The sequence below is a fragment of the Charadrius vociferus genome, unplaced genomic scaffold (genome assembly GCF_000708025.1).
Source record: "Charadrius vociferus isolate BGI_N301 unplaced genomic scaffold, ASM70802v2 scaffold297, whole genome shotgun sequence".
Classification (NCBI taxonomy): domain Eukaryota; kingdom Metazoa; phylum Chordata; class Aves; order Charadriiformes; family Charadriidae; genus Charadrius; species Charadrius vociferus.
In genome coordinates, this window is record NW_009649192.1 from 462,150 (window position 1) to 481,826 (window position 19,677).

The following is a 19,677-nucleotide window of genomic DNA, read 5'->3' on the forward strand; positions in this document are numbered from 1 at the left end:
AAAGAGAACGTCAAAATGAAGAGGGTTGCAAAATAAGAAAAATAGAGATACTCAGAACAGGAAGGAGAAGAGAATGTGCCTGAATAGCGCTTAGCACACTCTGGGGTTTATAAATTATAAAAATAAATATCAGTCAATAACATAAGTCTTCAGTTATGGTCTGTAGGTCTACTAGTGCAACTACATAAAGTCTGTCTGTCTCTGGAAATTAAATATATGTACTGTATTTGGAAGTAATACATCCATCAACAATGCTTTGGTAAACATGACTTTATACACTACACAGAAATAGAAAAACTTCTCTAGACTCACCTTTCCTGCAGCCTCCAGCTCTTTTTTATCTTTTTTAGCATGCCCAGCCAACATCTTCATTTCAATCATTCCTGCCACTGCAATGATTGGCACAACAGCTAAAAGTAGGAGGGTCAGCTGCCAGCCATAAATTAATGATATAATAATTCCAGTTCCCAGGTTAGCTATATTTTGAGCAATTAATGCCAGTCTGACACCAGTTGCCTGGAGGAAGAAAAAAGATATTTCTTGCTAAAGTAATTGCATTTTAAACAAGGAAAGCATTTTCACCTATAATATTCCTGATTCTCAAAGCACCATTTAGAAAGTCTTAACTCAGTTTTGCTATTTTTCAAAATGGGATTTTCTTAAATGATTTTGTAAAAAAATATCTAGATCACATTTAATTCTTCTCTCCCCATATTCTGATTACATAAATTTGCACTGCAGTTTCTAAATTCTGCTCTTGAAGCTGAACAGGCTTTAAGCATATCACATATTTATGTTTACAGTTAAACATTAAAACCTGTTACTTTTTGTAGATCAGGCAGCTAGCTTTGTAAATCATCACACAGAGCCCAATGAAGAAGAAAATTTTTAATATATATAGCCAAAGGTACTACAGAATTCCTCAGTTCAGAAAAAAAGCACATAACTTCATGTAGCCATAAAAATTTACTTAAACATACATGAATAATTGTACTCAGTGCTCTTTAGCCTAATATTACAGACCCCTGAAAGTCCATAAATTACTCCTAAAGAATCTTCAAAGAGTAACAAGGAAAAAGAAGTCTATTGCTACTGTGTCTAATTTTTTTCATATAAGGAATCTGTATAATCCAAAAAATAATAGGAGGTCATAAACTGAACAAATTTAGATGCATATCATTAGGTATATAAGATAGCTCTAAACAGACTTAGATAAAGAGATTGCCAATGAATTTGTTTAATAATGAAGATCACAATGCAGCACAGTAGTAAACTTTAAAAAAAACATTTATATGGAAATTATTTTGTGAACTCATATTACCATCATTGTTATAAAACACATCAGTGCATTCTATACCAGCTATCGTTTTATAGTAAATTTTATTTGTTAAAGGCGACTGTTATCCAACCAGTCAAACCCAAGCTGCAACTTTACTACATACCAAACCAAATATGAAAAATTCCAAACCAAAATTTTACTTACTCCTTTCACTTGTGAGGCATCATTAGCAAGTCTTGTAGTTAATGCTCCAGTGCTATTTTTAGAATTATCAAACCAGGCCATGTCCTACAATAGGAAACATTTTTCTTAGGACCAATTTTTGGACACTTCATATAAACTACAAAGTGAAACTGAGGTCTGCCTAATATAACTAAGTTCAGTATCAGAAGACTGTGTATGTGTCAGTGCATCAGTTCTGCACATTTAATTAAGTCTAATTGTTTTATTGCACAATGAGTATTTTTAGAAAAAAGTTTATACTTTTGGATGATATGATGTGTACACTGTCACTGTTGAGAAGGAAGTAGAACAGCCTGGGGGATTCCCAAAACCAACATCTACCCTCCCGCACTGCTGCTGAATCTGCATCTCCATGGAGGATTTCACTCTTCAGTGACAATCCACAATTGGAAAGCTGTTGGGGGATGAATTAAGTGTAAAGCATTTTCAAGTTAAAATCTCCCAATTCATGGCTTCATTTCTCCAAGACTGAAGAGGATTATTTGGAAGCTATGAGACAAAAAAATCCCAACCAAACAAACTGGTTTATTTAGGTGAACTTAGGTGATCTTTAGGTGATCAAATTCAATTGTTGGGGTCAGGTAGACAGGTTATAATTTATTCACAATGTGACCAAATACCTGATTTAAACGTTCATGTGTAATATGCATTGAATGAAGACCTGGTGATGTAGTACAGGCATTTGTGACCTCAAGACTCAATTGTAAGATAGCTCTTTCATTAGGTTTTCAGTGAGGCTGATCTATAAATCATAGTTTTTCAGACCACAACAACTTTCTGTCTGCATTGGAAAAAGTCATGTTCACATAAAGCAAATTCTGTGCCTACAGGTAGCTTTATGTGCAAGACAAAAAACCCCAGAAATATTATATTGTCTATGTGACAATCCAAAATATTGATCCTGAAATCATGCAAGATTAAGGCTAATTTAGATAATTACATGAATTAGTTAGAAACACTATGAAATAGTTATATTTTCATTCTCTGAAAGTGGCTTTAGATTTAACTATACAATCTCACTACTGCGTTAACAAAGAATAATTATAGATTTGGGAACTCTTTGAAAGAGACCTTCAATAAATAAATAAAACCGTATCTGTACATATTACAATTCAAATCAGACATTTGAAGTAAGAGTTACAATGTAAGCTGAATTGCGTTGCATTTCTTGAGAGGAGAAAGGGCACCAAGAAAGCAAAGCAGACAAATGAACACATAATGGGATACTGCCGGTGCACATCAACTTGTCAGGCCATAGTAACTTGGCTGTAAATCTAAGTCCTTGCAAGGGGTACATAAAAAGCAATTGTACTTGTATTGATTTAAGGCTCTCCCTCTAAGGATACTCTGCTCAGCCACATGTAACTAACGATATTGGTTTCTAGACTGATTTAAAGAATCTTCCCTGTAGACAAGTCATAATATGATAGAATAATGTAGAATACAGTTATTTTATTTCTATACAATTAATTATTTTTAAAAACCTTGAAATCAAAATATTTATTATCTTTACCTGTCTAAGCATTGCTTTAAATGCCATGAATCGAAGCCTCATTGTAAGAATTTCTCCAGCTTTGCCAAATGTGAAACCCTATTTGAGAAAAGGTACAATGCTTAGCATACCATTACATTTTTTGTGTTTAGACAATAAATATTTTATATACTTTGTCTCTACAATGTCAAAGTATAAAATATTGTAGTCCTAATTGAACAAAACAAATATAAAACCAGGTTTAATATTCATAAATTCTAGTAGCTTCACAGTACAGATATTCAATTATTATTTCTCAAAAAAATATAGAGAGCATAGCAATATTTCCCAACATTGCTTCACTAGCGTGCTTCAAGGAGAAGATCACTAATCAACCCTTTGACTTTGTTTTTATCTGAGTTGACCTAAGTCAGATTTAAACAAGAGATTTTTAGACCACTCATTTTATGTTAAAGACTTCATAAGGCTATCTGGGTTCATTGAAGTCAAATGCAAAACTCCCATCAACTCCAATGGAATTAAAAAAGGAATATGGTCGTTAAAATTTTGGGAAGATACACTTTTCCTACAATTTAGTATGACTTCAGTGTTTATAATCAGCTTTGTTTAGCTCACTACCAGCTTTATGTGATTACAAATATTAATTGTTTGGAGTCTACATTTGTGAAATTGAATACTCTTAAAACACAAGCCACAGATGGAAGTGGACTATGTGATACTAAGAAAAACTAGTATGGTACAATCTAATCAGCAAATATTTCTCAGTTAACTTGGATCATTATCTTTTCTGTGCTCCTATACTGTCAGTAAATTTGCACAACTATGTGACAGAAAAAATCACAGAAGAACATCAGCGATGGGCACTATATAAAGAGATTATAAGAATACTTTAATTTTTTTTTCATTGTCACTAGTTTGGGGGTGTTACATCTCTTCCCACTCATATTTAAAACATTATCTGAACGTGAATAAATTGAGCAAACCTCTCATAGCCATCTACAACTCAGTCTTCTATAACCAAGGCCTTCTTGCATGCATGTGCAACAAGACAATTCCATAAATAACCCAGGAGGTTTTTGTAAGTGACTGTTTATGCTGCTGTCTCAAGTGCACTTTATTATTTCACTGTGTAGGCTCATTTAATGGATAAAACTATAAAAATATATACAGATCTTATAAACCAGACTATATACAAAAATATTTAAATGCCAAAGTTTGCACCTTTATGATTACTATCTTAAAATAAAATATTTGTTTTTGTAAAAGTTGAGATGTCTATAGAGATCAGTGAGAGCAGGGGATGGCATATTACTGTTTAAACATTAGTATTTAAGCAACAGGAGCTGAGTATCAGCATGGTGGGTGTTACTTGAGGAACTGGGCTTGGGAATCTTTGGGAGGGGCTCACATAAGATAAGACTTGAATGGAGAGAGCTAAGGCATGAGATTCATAGATTTGCAATTACTAACAGATTCCAATAGGAGGGCTTGAGTGTGAGAAGGCAGTGTGGTACAGTGTGAAGGCTGGAGGGGATGGCCGTTAGGTGGCACCCGAAAAAAGTGGAAGAGAATGCAGAGTTTCATGCTGAGATGTGTTTGACTGCTGAAGAAGAACGCTAGTACTGAAGTTAAGAGGTTAGAATAGGATGGAAGGTGTCTAACACATGAGTAACTCTAGGTCAATAAAGATTCAATTTAGCACAAGGCACATCTAGAACCATAAATGTGGGTTCTGGTTTAAGTTAGAGACATGTATTAAGATATAAGACTTCAGTAAATTTCAAATCTGTTTACTAAAACATGATGAACAATTATAATAAAGCTAAAATAATAAAACATACCTGAAAAAAGAAAGTAAAAAAGGAAATGATCCCAAGTACTAAAAACAGCACTGAATATAAGTTGCTCTTTTCTCTTAAAATGTTGTCATCAGTTTCTGAAAAAATCTATAAAATAATATTTAGAAGAACATTTTAAAAAAATCAACTAAAATACTCCTATATTTCTTAATAACTGGTAGTCATTTGCATTCATGCATAATTTGAGCGTATCTGACATATAGGTACAATGAGCAAATTTCAGGTTGTAGCAAGACTTTTAGGATTCTGTAAAACTCATATAATTCTTCAGATTTTTCTAATAGTGCTTCATCCACTCCTCAGCTTCATTATGCAGTGATTGTTTAAGACCTGGTTTTATTAGAAATAAATTTTGTGGGCTTTATAGTTTTTTGCATATTGTATTCAAACTTACCCCTATAATTTCTGAAAATATGATTGCAAATGCAGGTTGTAAACCTCCATTGATAATTGCACATAAAGTTCCAGCTACAAAGTATGGCCATTCAGTTTTGTTCAACTTCATAATTTTCACAAATGAAGCTGGAGGTAACTCTTCATCCTAAAAAATGTGAATTCTGTTATGACAAACATGTATGTACTCGGAGAAATATGGAGAAAAAGAGAGATTAATGGTCAATTTCCTACTCCCAAAATCTACTCAGGGGAATTAAAAATGTCTAATTTTTAATAACATGAATAATAAACTGACTGTACATTTATTTTTATTATTTTAATACAAGGAAAAAAGAGCTGTTAGAATATATCTACAGGTCTTGTCATCATATTTTAGTTTATCTATATAATTTTCATTGCTGAATACTCTTGGTATCGGTCAATGGTGACTGAATTATTCATTCTGGACATACTGTTGAGTGTAATCCATGACTAGATTAATTAAAGCAATTGTACATTAAGCAAATTATAATGGCAAAGTATTTGCTGCAAATATGAATGCAATCTTGCATGCTGTATGATTTTTTGGTAAGGTTTGCTGTGAAAGCTGTATGTTGGGCCAAATGTTCTGTTTCGGATCCAAAAATGAATTTTTAATGTGTATAGACTATATCTGTATGGTATGCACATATATGTAAGTATACTTCTTTTATAGCAAATAGATTTTCATGAATAAATTCATCCTTACTATAGCTTTTTTAAGTCCCACTTTATTTGTGTAATCATTCATGGTGAGAACAACAAAGCAAGTTATGAATATTATCAGTCAAAGGCTATATAGAATTAGAAAATTCTCATGTTTTTTTCACCCCTATCAAATGCCTCCTTCTTCTTGAACCTTTCTAGAGCAGGAGAATGAATTTAATTTTAACATACTTTGTTGAAAGGAATCAAAGTTCACTAACAGCTTTGCAAAGATACTTACAGGTGAACTAGTTTTCTCATCAGTATCATCATTTTGTGCTCCCGGCTTTTTCATGCTGCTCCGAGTTGATCGTCTTCTCAATCCTTTCCTGAATTCTTCTCTCAATTCTTCATATTCTGGTTCAGATTCACTTTTTTGGACACTAAGTGCATTCTCATATTTTTCTGATGATGGAGCTTCAGCTTCTATTGCCTGAAAGAAGGAAGGACATGATGCTAAGATTAATTATACATACATTACTTTGAATTTTCAAAATTATGAGATAATCAAAGACAAACTAGCGTTGATTGTTTCAGTGGAAAAAGATATGGGGAAAACAATACATAATGCTATAAAGCAGATATGAAAATCTGTATTATGTTTGAGTAGATCTCTATCTTCAGAACTTGATTCATATATAAGAGTATCCCCACCTCTCAAGAAAATACTTATACTAAGTGGAGGGCAGGGGAGCGGAAGTAGCTGCTCTCTTTTTATGAATTAACTCTTAACAGAGTTTTAAATTGAGTGAAAATCATTTGCACCCATCTTGAGATCTTTTTGAATGAGTTCTCAGTGGATACACTGTTTATCCATGAAATGAGAAAAAATTACCCCTCTTTACTGTGGAACACTTAAAAATTCTTTACTTAAAATGTAATACAGGAGTTCAGGATGGAACAGGTCAAAGAGAGATTTTAACTGAAAAATCCGAACAGTCTGAAAAAAAGCCCTACTTTTGGTGGTAGTTTTGCCAGTCTCTGAGACAGAATAAATAAATGCCTGTCCATCACTGAGGTATTTAATAGTAACTGTATTCAAAGTTGCCTTCAACTTGTATTTCTTTTTTTTTCCAGGAAGTTTTTATTTCTTACTGCTTTTTGTACCTCTAATAAAAAGAACTTTTTTTGCTTTCTTTCCATTTTTTTGTTATTTTCCATTATTTTTTATTTTCTTTCCATTTTATATTTCCTATTTTTTCCCATTATCACATTTGCTTGAATACAAAGTTACCTGGAACTTACGGGGAGCAAATGAATTCTCATAGTTATTTTATAAAGAAATGTTTTAGTTGGCCTAGCTTACTCTTTTCAGTCTGACATACTGAGATAGCAGTTTCAGTTTGTTTAATGGGCGTTGTGGTTATGCAGTAAAACACTAGCGACACAGAAGGCTAGTGAAGCTCAGCTATAACCTAACTATCACATGGGACATTGGAATGTAATAAAGTATTCTGTTCTTCACTTAATAATTGATGTCTTTCTGATATTTATATTAATTTCCAATCTCTGTTTCTGGCTATATAACTTTAAAAGTGTACATATTTTTTCACTCAGCATAGCTGGATTACTTTACATTTTCTCTTGTTCTTCCACACATTTTCTTCTTTAGAAAGAAATTCAGTATGAAGGATTACAATTAAACAGCTTAAAATATGCATGCTTTATTCCTCCTATATGAGATACTGTATTTTACATCTTATCATAGACTAAGGACAAGCTATGGAATAGCAAACTACTGTAGTCAGCTGCTCTAAGTTAACTGCATAAAGAAAAATATAAAAATAATCTTTTAAGTTTAAATCCCTAGAGGATTAAAAATGTAGTATCCTGGGTTTAAATAGGAGTGTATCAAAACTAGTGGTCTTCTCTCTCAAATTACTACTCTCCTTTCAAAGTACTTATTTTTTTGCTGGTAACAAAATACGCTGCAGAATTCCCCATACTTATGAGACCATACAATATCTATGGGCATGGAATACAAAAAAGAAAATGAGGCAACAGCTAGTGAGAAAAAGGTACCTGCATGTTAACAAGTTTGTAGTAGATTCCCTTTCTCTCAAGCAATTTAAAATGATTCCCTTGTTCTGTGATAACTCCGCCTTCGAACACAGCTATAAGATCTGCATTTCGGACTGTTGACAGTCGATGAGCTACTACTACTGTGGTCCGTCCTTCTCTTGCCTAGAAATAACAATATTTAATATGAGTATTTCTAAGTATATTCAAAAATTGCTCGTCTTCATATTAGAGTTGAGTAAGACCTAAGGGAAACATTAAAATGGTTCACAGAAAAATAGAACTTAAAAATAAAAAATATATATTTCATACAATATATATTTCAATGAGTACCTTAAAACAGAAATATGATCTTTAGCATGAAAATTAATATTAGAGACAGTCTTTTACTGTGGAACATAAACCCATCAAATTTTGATCACAGACATCTAAAAAATTATGCATATTTAAAATTTTAGTATGTTACAATATTACAAACCTTAAAATTTTAACAATGCTAAGTTATATTTAAGCCCATAGTTGATCATTTAAACCCTAAAATCTGAGAAGGGTAGTTTATACTCAGAAGTATTAGAAAATATTTCACACTGACATTTAAAAAATGTTGGTGTTTTAAGTCACTTCCGACTCAAGTAGCACCAGTGAAAATAAAATTATCTATAATTTCATGTGAAATACATTTCAACTACCTACCTATCTTTGGATGCTTATAAGCCTGTCGCATGTAATGTATCAAATGTCACAGCTTGCTGTTTTAAAATGATCAAGCAAATTTTAGTTTAAACAACCAAAGTAATGATCCCAGGCAGTGGAATTTTGTTGGAACATGGATGGTGTTCATATTCAGTGATGTGCCTCAAAGGTCCATACTGGGACCTATACTATTTAGTATCTTCATCATTGATATAGACAAATGGATTGAGTGCACACTCAGCAAGTTTGCGGATGACACCAAGCTGAGTGGTGCAGTTGATTCGCTTGAGAGTAGGAATGGCATCCAGAGCAACCTTGACAGGCTTGAGGAGTGGGCACATGTGAACCTCACAAAGTTCAACATGGCCAAGTGCAAGGTCCTGCACCTGGGCCACAGTAATCCTCAATATCAACACAGACTGGAGGACGAAGGGATTGAGAGCAGCCCTGAGGAGAAGGACTTGGGAATACTGGTGGATGAAAAATTTGACACGAGCCAACAATTTGCACTTGCAGCCCAGAAAGCCAACTGCATGCTGGGCTGCAACAAAGGAAGCATGGCCAGCAGGTTGAGGGAGGTGATTCTGCCCCTCTACTCTGCTCTCATGAGACCCCACCTGGAGTACTATGTCCAGGTCTGGAGTCCCCCATACAAGAAAGACATGGACATATTAGAGTTGGTCCAGAGGAGGGCCACAAAAATGATCAGAGGGGCTAAGACCTCTCCTATGAAGACAGGCTGAGAGAGTTGAGGTTGTTCAGCCTGGAATAGTGAAGGTTCTAGGGAGACCTTGTTGTGGCCTTTCAGTATATGAAGGGGGCTTATAAGATAGGTGGAGAAAGACTTTTTACCAGGGCCTGTAGAGACAGGAGAAGGGACAATGGTTTTAAACTGAAAAAGAGTAGATTTCAAGTGGATATAAGGAAGAAATTTTTCACAATGAGTGCGGTGAGACACTGGAACAGGTCACCCAGAAAAGTTGTGGATTCTCCACCATAGGAAGTGTTCAAAGTCAGGTTGGACAGGACTTTGAGCAACCTAATCTTGTGAAAGATGTCCCTGCCTGTGGCAGAGAGGTTTGACTAGGTGTACCTTAAAGGTTTCTTCCAACCCAAACCATTCTATGATTCCCTAGATCTTCTCCAAAGGTTTATGATGATCCAAATTTATAAGATAATGTGATCAATAAAAGCTAGACAACTAACTTCTCTATTAAATGTATTTCCATTAATAATTCTCAAACTGTCTTTCTCTATCCAACAGCAGCAGGAAGCATTACAGTACTTCAGCAGAATCCAACTGAGTAAATTCAGAATAGCATTTAGGGGTACAGCCCCAGTACGAATACAGAGACTCCTGAGTTGCACCAGGGATCAGTCGTCCCTTAGTGATACAGAATGACACTAAGAACAAAACAAGCACCTAGACATATTCATGTTAACTGAAGCAAATGTTTTCTTGGAATGTTTCTTGCAATGTTACTGCTACAATCACTTACGACATGCTGGTAGCACTTACCTTGCCTGTCAGGCTTCAACACAAGTTCATCAATAGGTGCCTGACAACAATATGCATGTCCATAAGACAAATAATTGCAGTGGGTGGTATTTACACCAAGAAAATGTTGATTTAAGCTTAACCGTGCAGAAAATATAATTCCTGAAACAAGATTTCTCTCTGTAATACCTGCAGGATACCAAAAATTCTCTGCACAGAGAATATTTGCCAAATCCAATTTTGCTTTTTGTGTTTTAAGGGTCTCTATTTCTTGCAGCTCAGTAAACAAATTCCCAGAAAAAAAATTAGGCTCCTGCTTACCTGATTCATTTCAGAACACTACTGACCTTGTCCAGTGCTGCCTGCACAACTGATTCACTCTCAGTATCCAAAGCTGACGTTGCCTCGTCAAGCAGAAGAATTTTAGGATTGCGAACCAGAGCTCGAGCAATTGCGATTCTTTGCTTCTGGCCTCCACTCAGCTGGGCCCCTCTTTCTCCAACCACGGTTTCAAACTTCTACAAGACAACCACACATGTTTCCAAAACATTCTGTGGCACAGCCCTTTCACCAAAGAAAGGCAGAGTAAAGAAAAGGTACATCAGTGTTAGGAACCCTGGCAGCACCTTCTCCTTCCTCTAAAACACTACAGGATAAACACCCACTTGGATATACCTGCCTAATAGTTTCTGTCCCTGGATTTCTAATAGTTCTTCAAATGCTCATCAAGTCATGACCTAAAGACTTAAAATTAACATTATTCTCAAAAGTTATGAGGAAGCTCTGCATAGTTCTGCATATTCTGGAAAACAGCTTCCTCTGTTTACAAGAATCCTTTCTAATGAACTGTTTGGCACAAGATGCTTTAAGAGAAATTATTTCAGCAGAAAAAGGACAGTTGGTTTGCTTACATTGGGTAGCTTCATGATGAAGTCATAAGCATTCGCTTCCTTGGTAGCTTTTTCAATCTCTTCCATGGTGACGTCCTCACGGCCATAACGAATATTTTCTGCAATGGTAGTAGCAAAGAGCACGGGCTCCTGGTTCACCACACCAATAATCTCCCGCAGGTATCTTACGTTTAAGGTCTTAATATCCTGCCCATCAATGGTCACCTAAACAAAAGGAAGAAGACAAAAACTGTTTACTAAGTGTTTTGGTCAAGGAACCTCTCTGTCCAGGTCTCCCCAAGCCTTTTTAGGGGAGACTTTGCCATGTCAATGGAACAAGGGCAGTGAGGCTAGAACTACGCTTCCAACAACTGTGACACACAGAGCAGTCTTCTCACTTGAAGTATCTTACCGTGCCTTCCTTGGGATCGTAAAATCTCTGGATGAGCTGAACAGTTGTACTTTTCCCACAGCCACTGCCACCAACCAGCGCCACTGTCTGGCCACAACTAATCTTGAGATTCAAGCCCTTCAGTATCTGTGCATGTAAGAAACGTGACCAAAATCATAACTCTATGTAAAAATGTCAATGTAAATTTGAAGAAGCTCTAAAGACTACTATAAAATGTCCTTCTTATTTATAGCAGAATCTGGTACAAAATAAGATTTATAAACATGTGAGTTTAAATTTTGGGTAACTAATTACTTCAGCTTCATTTTCTTCATATTTACATCACAATTGGTCCAATATCAATGTATTATACAACACACTTCACAACTACCCAAATCATGAACCAGCTGATACAACAAAATAACAATAATATGATTACTACCCACAACTGAAATATAATATAGAAACAATATGATGCAATATTTCTGTATTATGTTGCCTCACTTTTTTCATTAATGCACCATGCAAACTACAGGAAAACTATTCTACAGTAAAAGTCACAGTTAAAAGTGACAGAATATACTCTACATTGTTTTGGAGGAAAAGTCATTTTAGTAACCTTGAAGTATCCTTATTTTTTCCCCTTTTGATTGGAATTGCTGGTGGGGCTTCTTTAAAACAGTGACATTTCATTGCACAATATATAACCTTTTTGTACTAGTTAGCATAAAATACAGCATTTCACAACCATGAAAGATACAAAATTTTGCCTTTCTTGGGACTCTTACAAAGGGTAAATGTAGCTTTTTGGCGCCATGTAATTGCTCTTTCATTTTATTTTCAAGAATATAACCTGTATTAGGCTGTGTAGTGGGGCTGGAGAACAGACACACAGTTATCATGTCCATGCTATGTATGTATAATTTAGCCCACCTAGTAAGAAGATACAACAATAGGAAAAAAGGAATAAAGTGTTTTTGTTTCTACTTTATACAGACAAAAGGTGTACAGGGGTCTGTACTGCTTTCACTACTTTGTAAAACTTCTGTGGTTGGAAACGTAGATTGAAATAAGAACAGCATATTTTTTGCTAGTCTTCCTAGAAGGACTAGGCTACAATGAACCATGCATACCTGAATGTCAGCATCTGCATCATGGCTAAGTCCATTTTTCCATTCTAAATGTACAGGCATGCACCAATACATTTTAATACTCTCCCAATGTACTTCCCAATACCTTGCAGCCCTGTGTCCTTGTCGCTATCTCTTTCTTTCTAAATTTCTACCCTCAGCACCACCACTACCTCTTGACCCTTAGTACCAGTATTTGTGTGCTTTACAAGTGAAATATATCTCACTGTTTAGGAACAAGAGGCATAGACAAATCACATCTTTTAGTATGCCTTATTTGGCAATAATATTTTTAGATCCAAACAAGAAGACCAATGTAAGTAATGACAATTGAAAATTTATGAAGCAGCCTTATTTAATCTTCTGGTAATAATGCTATAGATCATTTAGTCTATAGACTTCATATAGAATAACTCAAACAAATCTAATGTAAATAAAGTAGCAAATAGAAGTTGATCAAAAACCTGTGGATTACCACTGATTTCAGTGGACTATTGACCAGAACCTCTTTCTTATACCAAAATAAAATCCATAATTAAATCCATTTAGGCTGTTTCAAACAACTTAAAGCAAACAGAGAAGAGAGAGTAAGGACAGCAAATAAATTAGTCTAGTGAGATAGGAAGCAACTTGCAGCCTTCATCCTGCCTGTCAGTTACTTTGCTTCGCTTAATCTTGTTGAAAAGAAGAGTTAACTTGAAAGTCAGGTAGGTTAAATTTAGGCAGAAATTAAATACCCTGAGTTATTTGACCTTCTTATTTTCCTCTTTAGTATAATTTATGAATTACTTAGTAAATGTTTTGTGTGCCTTTAATTTCCTATAATTATTATGTCTGAAACTATGGGGGAGAAATCTCTATTGGTATCATACCTGTATAAACTCATAAAATAATCCACTCAGATCAACAGTTTTCTTTCATTTATATTTCTATATGAAGAAAAATCAAGCACATCCACTTCATTCACTTTCTTGATAGAAGGAAAAGCCAAAATATTTAACATATTTACGAGTAAAAGTGTCTTACAAAGAAAGCTCTGTGTCTTTCCTTTCTGCCTATTGAAAGTAAGGAAGATCCCTTTATTAAGGTCAGTGATTTTCCTTCAAGGTATGGAAGGAAATAATTACATAGTGCAAAGACACTCTTTATGAAAATATTTTCAGAAATCATTAAAATGTTTTCCACATCCACTGTACTACAATTCTGGATTTATGACAGTGCTTTAAAAAGCCAACTTTTTTGCTGTCTAGACAGAAAAATAGAGATTCTGATCTCTATTCCATATATAACAAGTCCTTGCTGGATCTGCTGTCTTTAACTGATTTAGATATAATCTTAACAGAGCTGCATTGAAGGTACTTTTGAAACCCACTATCTCGTTATTATTACTATATAAAAACATGGGTTAGATGCATAAATTAAGATTCTGATAGCAATAAATCTTTATATTTTATTACATAGCCAGACTGACTATAGCTTCAGACAGAAAAATATTCAGAAAATTTAACATGTTTAGCTAAGGTGTAAATAATTCTAGCTAAAATCACTGTGATAGGAAGGTAGTTTTATATAAATTAGAGAATCAACTTGGAATTGTTATATTTTCACTTTCCAACTTTCAACTTTTTTTTCCTAACAAATGATCAACATGTTTAACTGTAATATGTATAAAGTTTTGTTTACAGTACCTCAACATCTGGTCTGGATGGATAATTGAAGTAAACATTTTGGAATTCCACGTTCCCTTTAATGTGGTCTGGTTTGTAACCTGTCTCTGAATAACTGTCAATTTGAGGTTCCTGTGTGAATAAAATAAAAAACAAAACAAAACAAAGAAGGAAAAAAAACCTACACCATTGTTCTGCAGAGATATTAAACGTAATTTTAAAGTAATTTATGTGAGATTTCTGAAACATGTAAATTGCATGATGCTTTGTGGCCTCATTACTACATTGATCATCTGCTCATGCAAGAATACTTTAATAATTTTTCTATTTAAGCTTTTGTGTGAATTTAGTACATTGTCTTTAAAACTGTACCCACAGCTAGACATAATTCAAGATTCATTTCACTGCCTAATGATCAACCTGAACAGACCGTCTCTAATGAGCTGTTCATACTCTGTTCATTTATAGCTTTGCCCTTTCTGCTGAAACAATTTATGTGAGAAGAAGAACCAACCCACTGATCATTAAGCAGAAACAGATTTCTTAATTATCACTGTATTTGTTTCTATCCTGGGTGGGTCTAGAACTTGAAGCATGTCTTAACAATAATCCAAAACATGCAATTGCATTTCATAGAGCTTCACTAGCTAGTAAAATCACAGCTTCCCTGATTTCAGGCTCTCTTGGCAACTGAAATACATATCCAGATTACCAGGTTGTGTTTTATTGATTTGCCAACACTCACGCTACTGGGGGTGACATGGATAACTTGAAACCTATGCTCATATACCTACATCGGCGGTAATCGCATAACTATATAGCACCATAAATGTGCCCTGCATGACAAAAACATTAGAGGATACCTCCAACACCTCGTGATTCACAGATCCAGTACTTTTACCTTTGAAGCAAGAACTGATAACTCCAGAAGACAAAGAGGAACTGGCTAATAGTTACACATTCCATCTGCTTTTATGTTTATATTTCTGCTTATTTTACACACTGTTATTTACTCTTACTAATTTCATATCCATATATAGCCCCTGTACTTTAAAAATAAGGGTCTCTCAATTTTGAAATGAGAGTGAGCGTAAAGATACTCACATTGTCTATGATATTAAAGATCGCATAGGCAGCTCCTCTTGCACTAGCAAATGCCTCTATACTTGGAGCAGTCTGACCAATACTGAAAGCTCCAATCAACACAGAGAAAAAGACCTGAAAGAAATGTTTGTGGTGGTTTATATCAATTCTTATATAAGCACAGAATTACATTTATTTGTTTACATTAGATATCTTTGGGTCAGGAGCCTCCATGCCTGTTAACATGCTTATTGTTCAAGGACCCAAGAATTAAAGAAAAAATGAAAGGGTCTCTCTTAAACAGAGAATAACATTAAGAGAAGGGCTTTTTAAGATTCAGCTGAGAACCAAGTTCCTGCACAATGTGAAAGTTGCCAACATATTGTTAAGAAGTGAAAAAGTGCCCGGGACCTGCAAAATCTATGCCAAAAAATGTATAATTACACTTGATGTCTTGGGATTTATTGTACTAATTCATTATTTGGCAAAAGATTTTCCAAAGACCAGAAAGTATATTGCATCTCTTCCAATAGAACAAAGACAGATATGCAAAGCATTATCATTCTGCTTTCAAAGTGACAGTGACATAGAAGTATACAAATACAACTTCTCCATCACAAAGTAATAAAGGGTCCCTCTGCTGGAATGAAAGACAGTGAGTGCAAGCAAGCAAGAAAAAACAGAAAAAGAGAAAATATACTATTTTCTCAGAGAAGCATGGTTTATTGTGTTCAGCTAATATCAAAACAAAAGTAATAAAAACACACTGCTCAAACAGAGATCGTAATAAGAGGCACAGTACATCAGAGCAAAGGTCCATCACACCCATCATCTTTTCTCTGACAGTGGCTATTCACAGACATGATACCAAATAAGGCAACACCCTCTTGTTCACATTATAAAAACACCATTCCAATGTACTGCAACATAGACAGCTGAAATTGCAAATACTTTGAATTGAAAAAATTACACCAAGGGCATGAACTTCATTGTGATGTTCTGTATGCCATCCTGCCTTTAAAAAAAATAGGTGAATTCAAAAGAGCCAATAACACATATCAGAGCCATTTTTCACAAACTTGAGTGATTCATAAATAAAACAGGTAGTTTAAAAAAGATATAAATATATATATAGTGTCTCCTGGCTGGGTTTCATCGTGGTTAACAAAGTTATTCTTCTTACCATATTTGTTTGATATCTTGTATGAAATTAGAATGGTTGCCACATCAAGAGAAGAATTTAAGTTATGACCTACAAGGTATGGTTTTCTTTCTTTGGTTAGTTGGTGACATATTTCCTAGTGACAAGTATATTTTCTCCCCCTTGATTTCTAAAAATACTGAGAAGTGATTCCAAGCTCTTATGGAGCAAAATATAAAAAAGGTATCAATAACATGATCTGTTTAGACCACACAAGCGTTAAAAAAAAAGCATTTGGTTTTGCATCCTGAAAATATATCCAGACCCACAAATCTGAAAACAAATAGCAACTAGAAAGGATACTGTACTTCAGTTTTTGACTGAACTGTTTTTATATCAGTCTGATCTTATGGAAGCCAGAAAAGATGTAGAAACAGTTGAAAATAATATATGTTTTATTCATCTTGATGTAGATTTTGAGATACTATAGAAACAACATGTCAACTTTTGTGTTGAGTGTCTTTTTGTTAAGAAGAAGGGATGCTATATTGCCAATTTTGGCACATAATTCTTATTAAACTGAAATAACATCCTAATACACACTTTAATGTATTTTTAGTATTTCTCACTATTATTGGGAATTTACTCATTAATACTTACTGTAAGAACATTGCCAATAGTGTAATCATCAGCTATAACCAAGGTAGTTCCATACCAGAAGGCCAGTGCATATGATGCATATATCAGTAAGAAAGCAGCACCCATAGAAATATTAGATGTAATAGCCTTTTTTATTCCAATCCGTTTAGCATCTTCTAAATTTTTATAGTATCTGGAAGAAGGATAGAACTTTAAAATAGATTCAGACTCGCACCATGGCACACAGCACCAAAAACTCTGTGGAAAAGTTAGAAAAAGAACACTCACAAAGTACAAGATATATAAAATATATAACCCTAAGACTGTACAAAGGTAAGCCTGGTAGTCAGGCACAGACACTTTAGGTAACTCTAAAAAGGTCAACATCAGTCAACCTCATATATAGAAAAAAAAGGCCATTGCAGTTCAGGGACTGGCATTCAAGTTCCTAAAGAACCTGCGGGTCAGTGAACTTTAATCGTGAACCATTCATGACAGGTTTTGAGATTATATTGTTAGCTTAAGATAAAAGGTTAAAATATATCACAAGAATGATGTTTTACAGTATAGTGGAAATAGAGATATTGTTTATTAGTACTTTCACAACAACTACTGAGTAATCAGATTACCAAGGATACCATCATCTCTTCTCCTGGCAGGGCCTTTTTTTTCTCTAAAGCTCTCACTGTGTGATATTTAAAGTAATTTGTACACTTTCTAGAGTAGAGACAATATATCTAGAAAATAACTAATTGTCTTTCAACATGTAGTTAAAATTATACCCCGTAACAGACAATTTCCCATTACCTAAAAACACAGGAAGAACAAGATTTATTTGTTTTGACAGACTTTCAGCAGCAAAAATACAAGAAATATTCAAACCATCTGAAGCGAGTACTTTAAAATCATCTGATGAAAGCAAACATTGTTCTTACCTTTTAATTTCTTTCTCCTGTCCTCCAAAAGCTATTACAGTACGGACTGCTGCCAGAACTTCCTCTGCAACAGCACCTGCTTTTGCATATGCAGCTTGCTCTTTGTCAGTGAAAGCAGAGAGAACCTAATACAGGATCAAATATTTTGACTTTAAAAAAAACAGAATGAGCTCAAGCACTTCATAATGGCTTTTATCACAGTTACTTTCTTCCAATATGAAGCCTTTTGATTATATTATGTATGAGTGCAGAATGTTCAATATCAAAATCCTTAAGTACATTATGAATTCAATCAAATAATTCAACATTACCCATTCACAACAACTAAGGGCTGGATTTTCCACTCTGCTTTCACCCAGTAGAGATTAGGCGACTGCTCATACTGGGCTGGTGTGGTTCTCCACAGGCAGACCTTTTCAGCTCATTCTCATCTCTGGCTACCTTAGCCAGAGGGCTCTATGGCTTACATTGGCCATAGTCCATAAAGACTCTTGGCCAGTAGACATATATAGCACATACTTTTCTACTCCTACCTTTTCACAATATACTCACTCAAGAAAGAGAAGGCTTATATAATCGGTGGAATGGAAGGGAGATAAAATACTATAAAAATTTGAAGGTTTCCAAATTACAAATGTAAGCCACTCCAATGCCATGGTAATTGAGTACTTCTCTCACCTATGTCTGCCTACAATTTCTTACCAAAGCTGTTAACAACACTGAAAAGAAACTGTCTGACACCAAGGCTTGGTCTAATTTTTTTCACTTATTTTTCAGGAGGTGCAATTATTCCTTTCAACAGAACAAGTACTCATGTCGATGAAGTTTAACAGTTACAGACGTGGATTCTATTTGTATATCTTACTTCTTTTTCTCTGTAAAAATATGTTATATTGGCAGAAACAGCTACAAATCAAACAAGTCTGCCCAATCTATGGGGATTATAATATTCATACTACAGGAGGGTACTCATATACAGTTCATCTAAGAGCTTATGTACATAGATGTTGTCTAAAGCAATTCTAAGCAATACATTCCAACAGTACGAATTACAGCTATGTAGATTTATTTCATTATCTCTCATTCATATAAAACCTGGCATTGAATTTGTGTTAACCTACCTTTGCCCAGATGGCTGCTGAAAGTCCCAGTACAGGACTGACTGCTAGTATTACAAGGGTTAATTTCCATCCTCTTATGAGACCAACAATAAATCCTGTTATAAATGTTGTTAGTGCTTGAACAAGCAATCCAATTTTGTCACCTATTCCTTCATTAATCTTGGAGACATCGCTGAAAAACAAATTACATTCAGACAGGAAGGAAAATGTAAAAAGCACAAGAAAACTTTTCAGGTTTGTTACATGGGCATCTGTGTAGAGGACAATCTTTAGTGTTCAATTACTTCCAAACAACAGTTTGCTTCAAGATAGAGCACTATATAGTGTGGTCAAGGAAAATTTTGTATTTCTTGTGAAAATGTAATGCTATAAGCCCGTTTTTGTCTGAAAAGTTTGAAATTCTGCCTACAGTGTAAAGTTACTCTCACTTTCTTAATTCCAAATTTTTGATCTGTTTGGAAACTGTGGGATATCTGGC

The 19,677-nt window shown here is 34.6% G+C and overlaps 1 protein-coding gene across 1 annotated transcript in view; it reads right to left on the minus strand.

The window, feature by feature from the left end:
• ABCB1 (ATP-binding cassette, sub-family B (MDR/TAP), member 1) overlaps nt 1–19,677 on the minus strand; it is a 42,883-nt gene that overhangs the window by 13,719 nt on the left and 9,487 nt on the right. Inside the window, exons 6-20 of the mRNA XM_009888960.1 lie at nt 19,200–19,371; nt 18,079–18,203; nt 17,165–17,336; nt 15,385–15,498; nt 14,302–14,412; nt 11,505–11,630; nt 11,114–11,317; nt 10,550–10,720; nt 8,015–8,176; nt 6,234–6,425; nt 5,268–5,414; nt 4,856–4,960; nt 3,036–3,113; nt 1,484–1,567; nt 313–516 (exon numbers count right to left, since the gene is read on the minus strand). Of these exons, the coding sequence (XP_009887262.1) occupies nt 313–516; nt 1,484–1,567; nt 3,036–3,113; nt 4,856–4,960; nt 5,268–5,414; nt 6,234–6,425; nt 8,015–8,176; nt 10,550–10,720; nt 11,114–11,317; nt 11,505–11,630; nt 14,302–14,412; nt 15,385–15,498; nt 17,165–17,336; nt 18,079–18,203; nt 19,200–19,371 (2,167 nt within the window). The remainder of the gene's footprint in view (nt 1–312; nt 517–1,483; nt 1,568–3,035; nt 3,114–4,855; nt 4,961–5,267; nt 5,415–6,233; nt 6,426–8,014; nt 8,177–10,549; nt 10,721–11,113; nt 11,318–11,504; nt 11,631–14,301; nt 14,413–15,384; nt 15,499–17,164; nt 17,337–18,078; nt 18,204–19,199; nt 19,372–19,677) is intronic.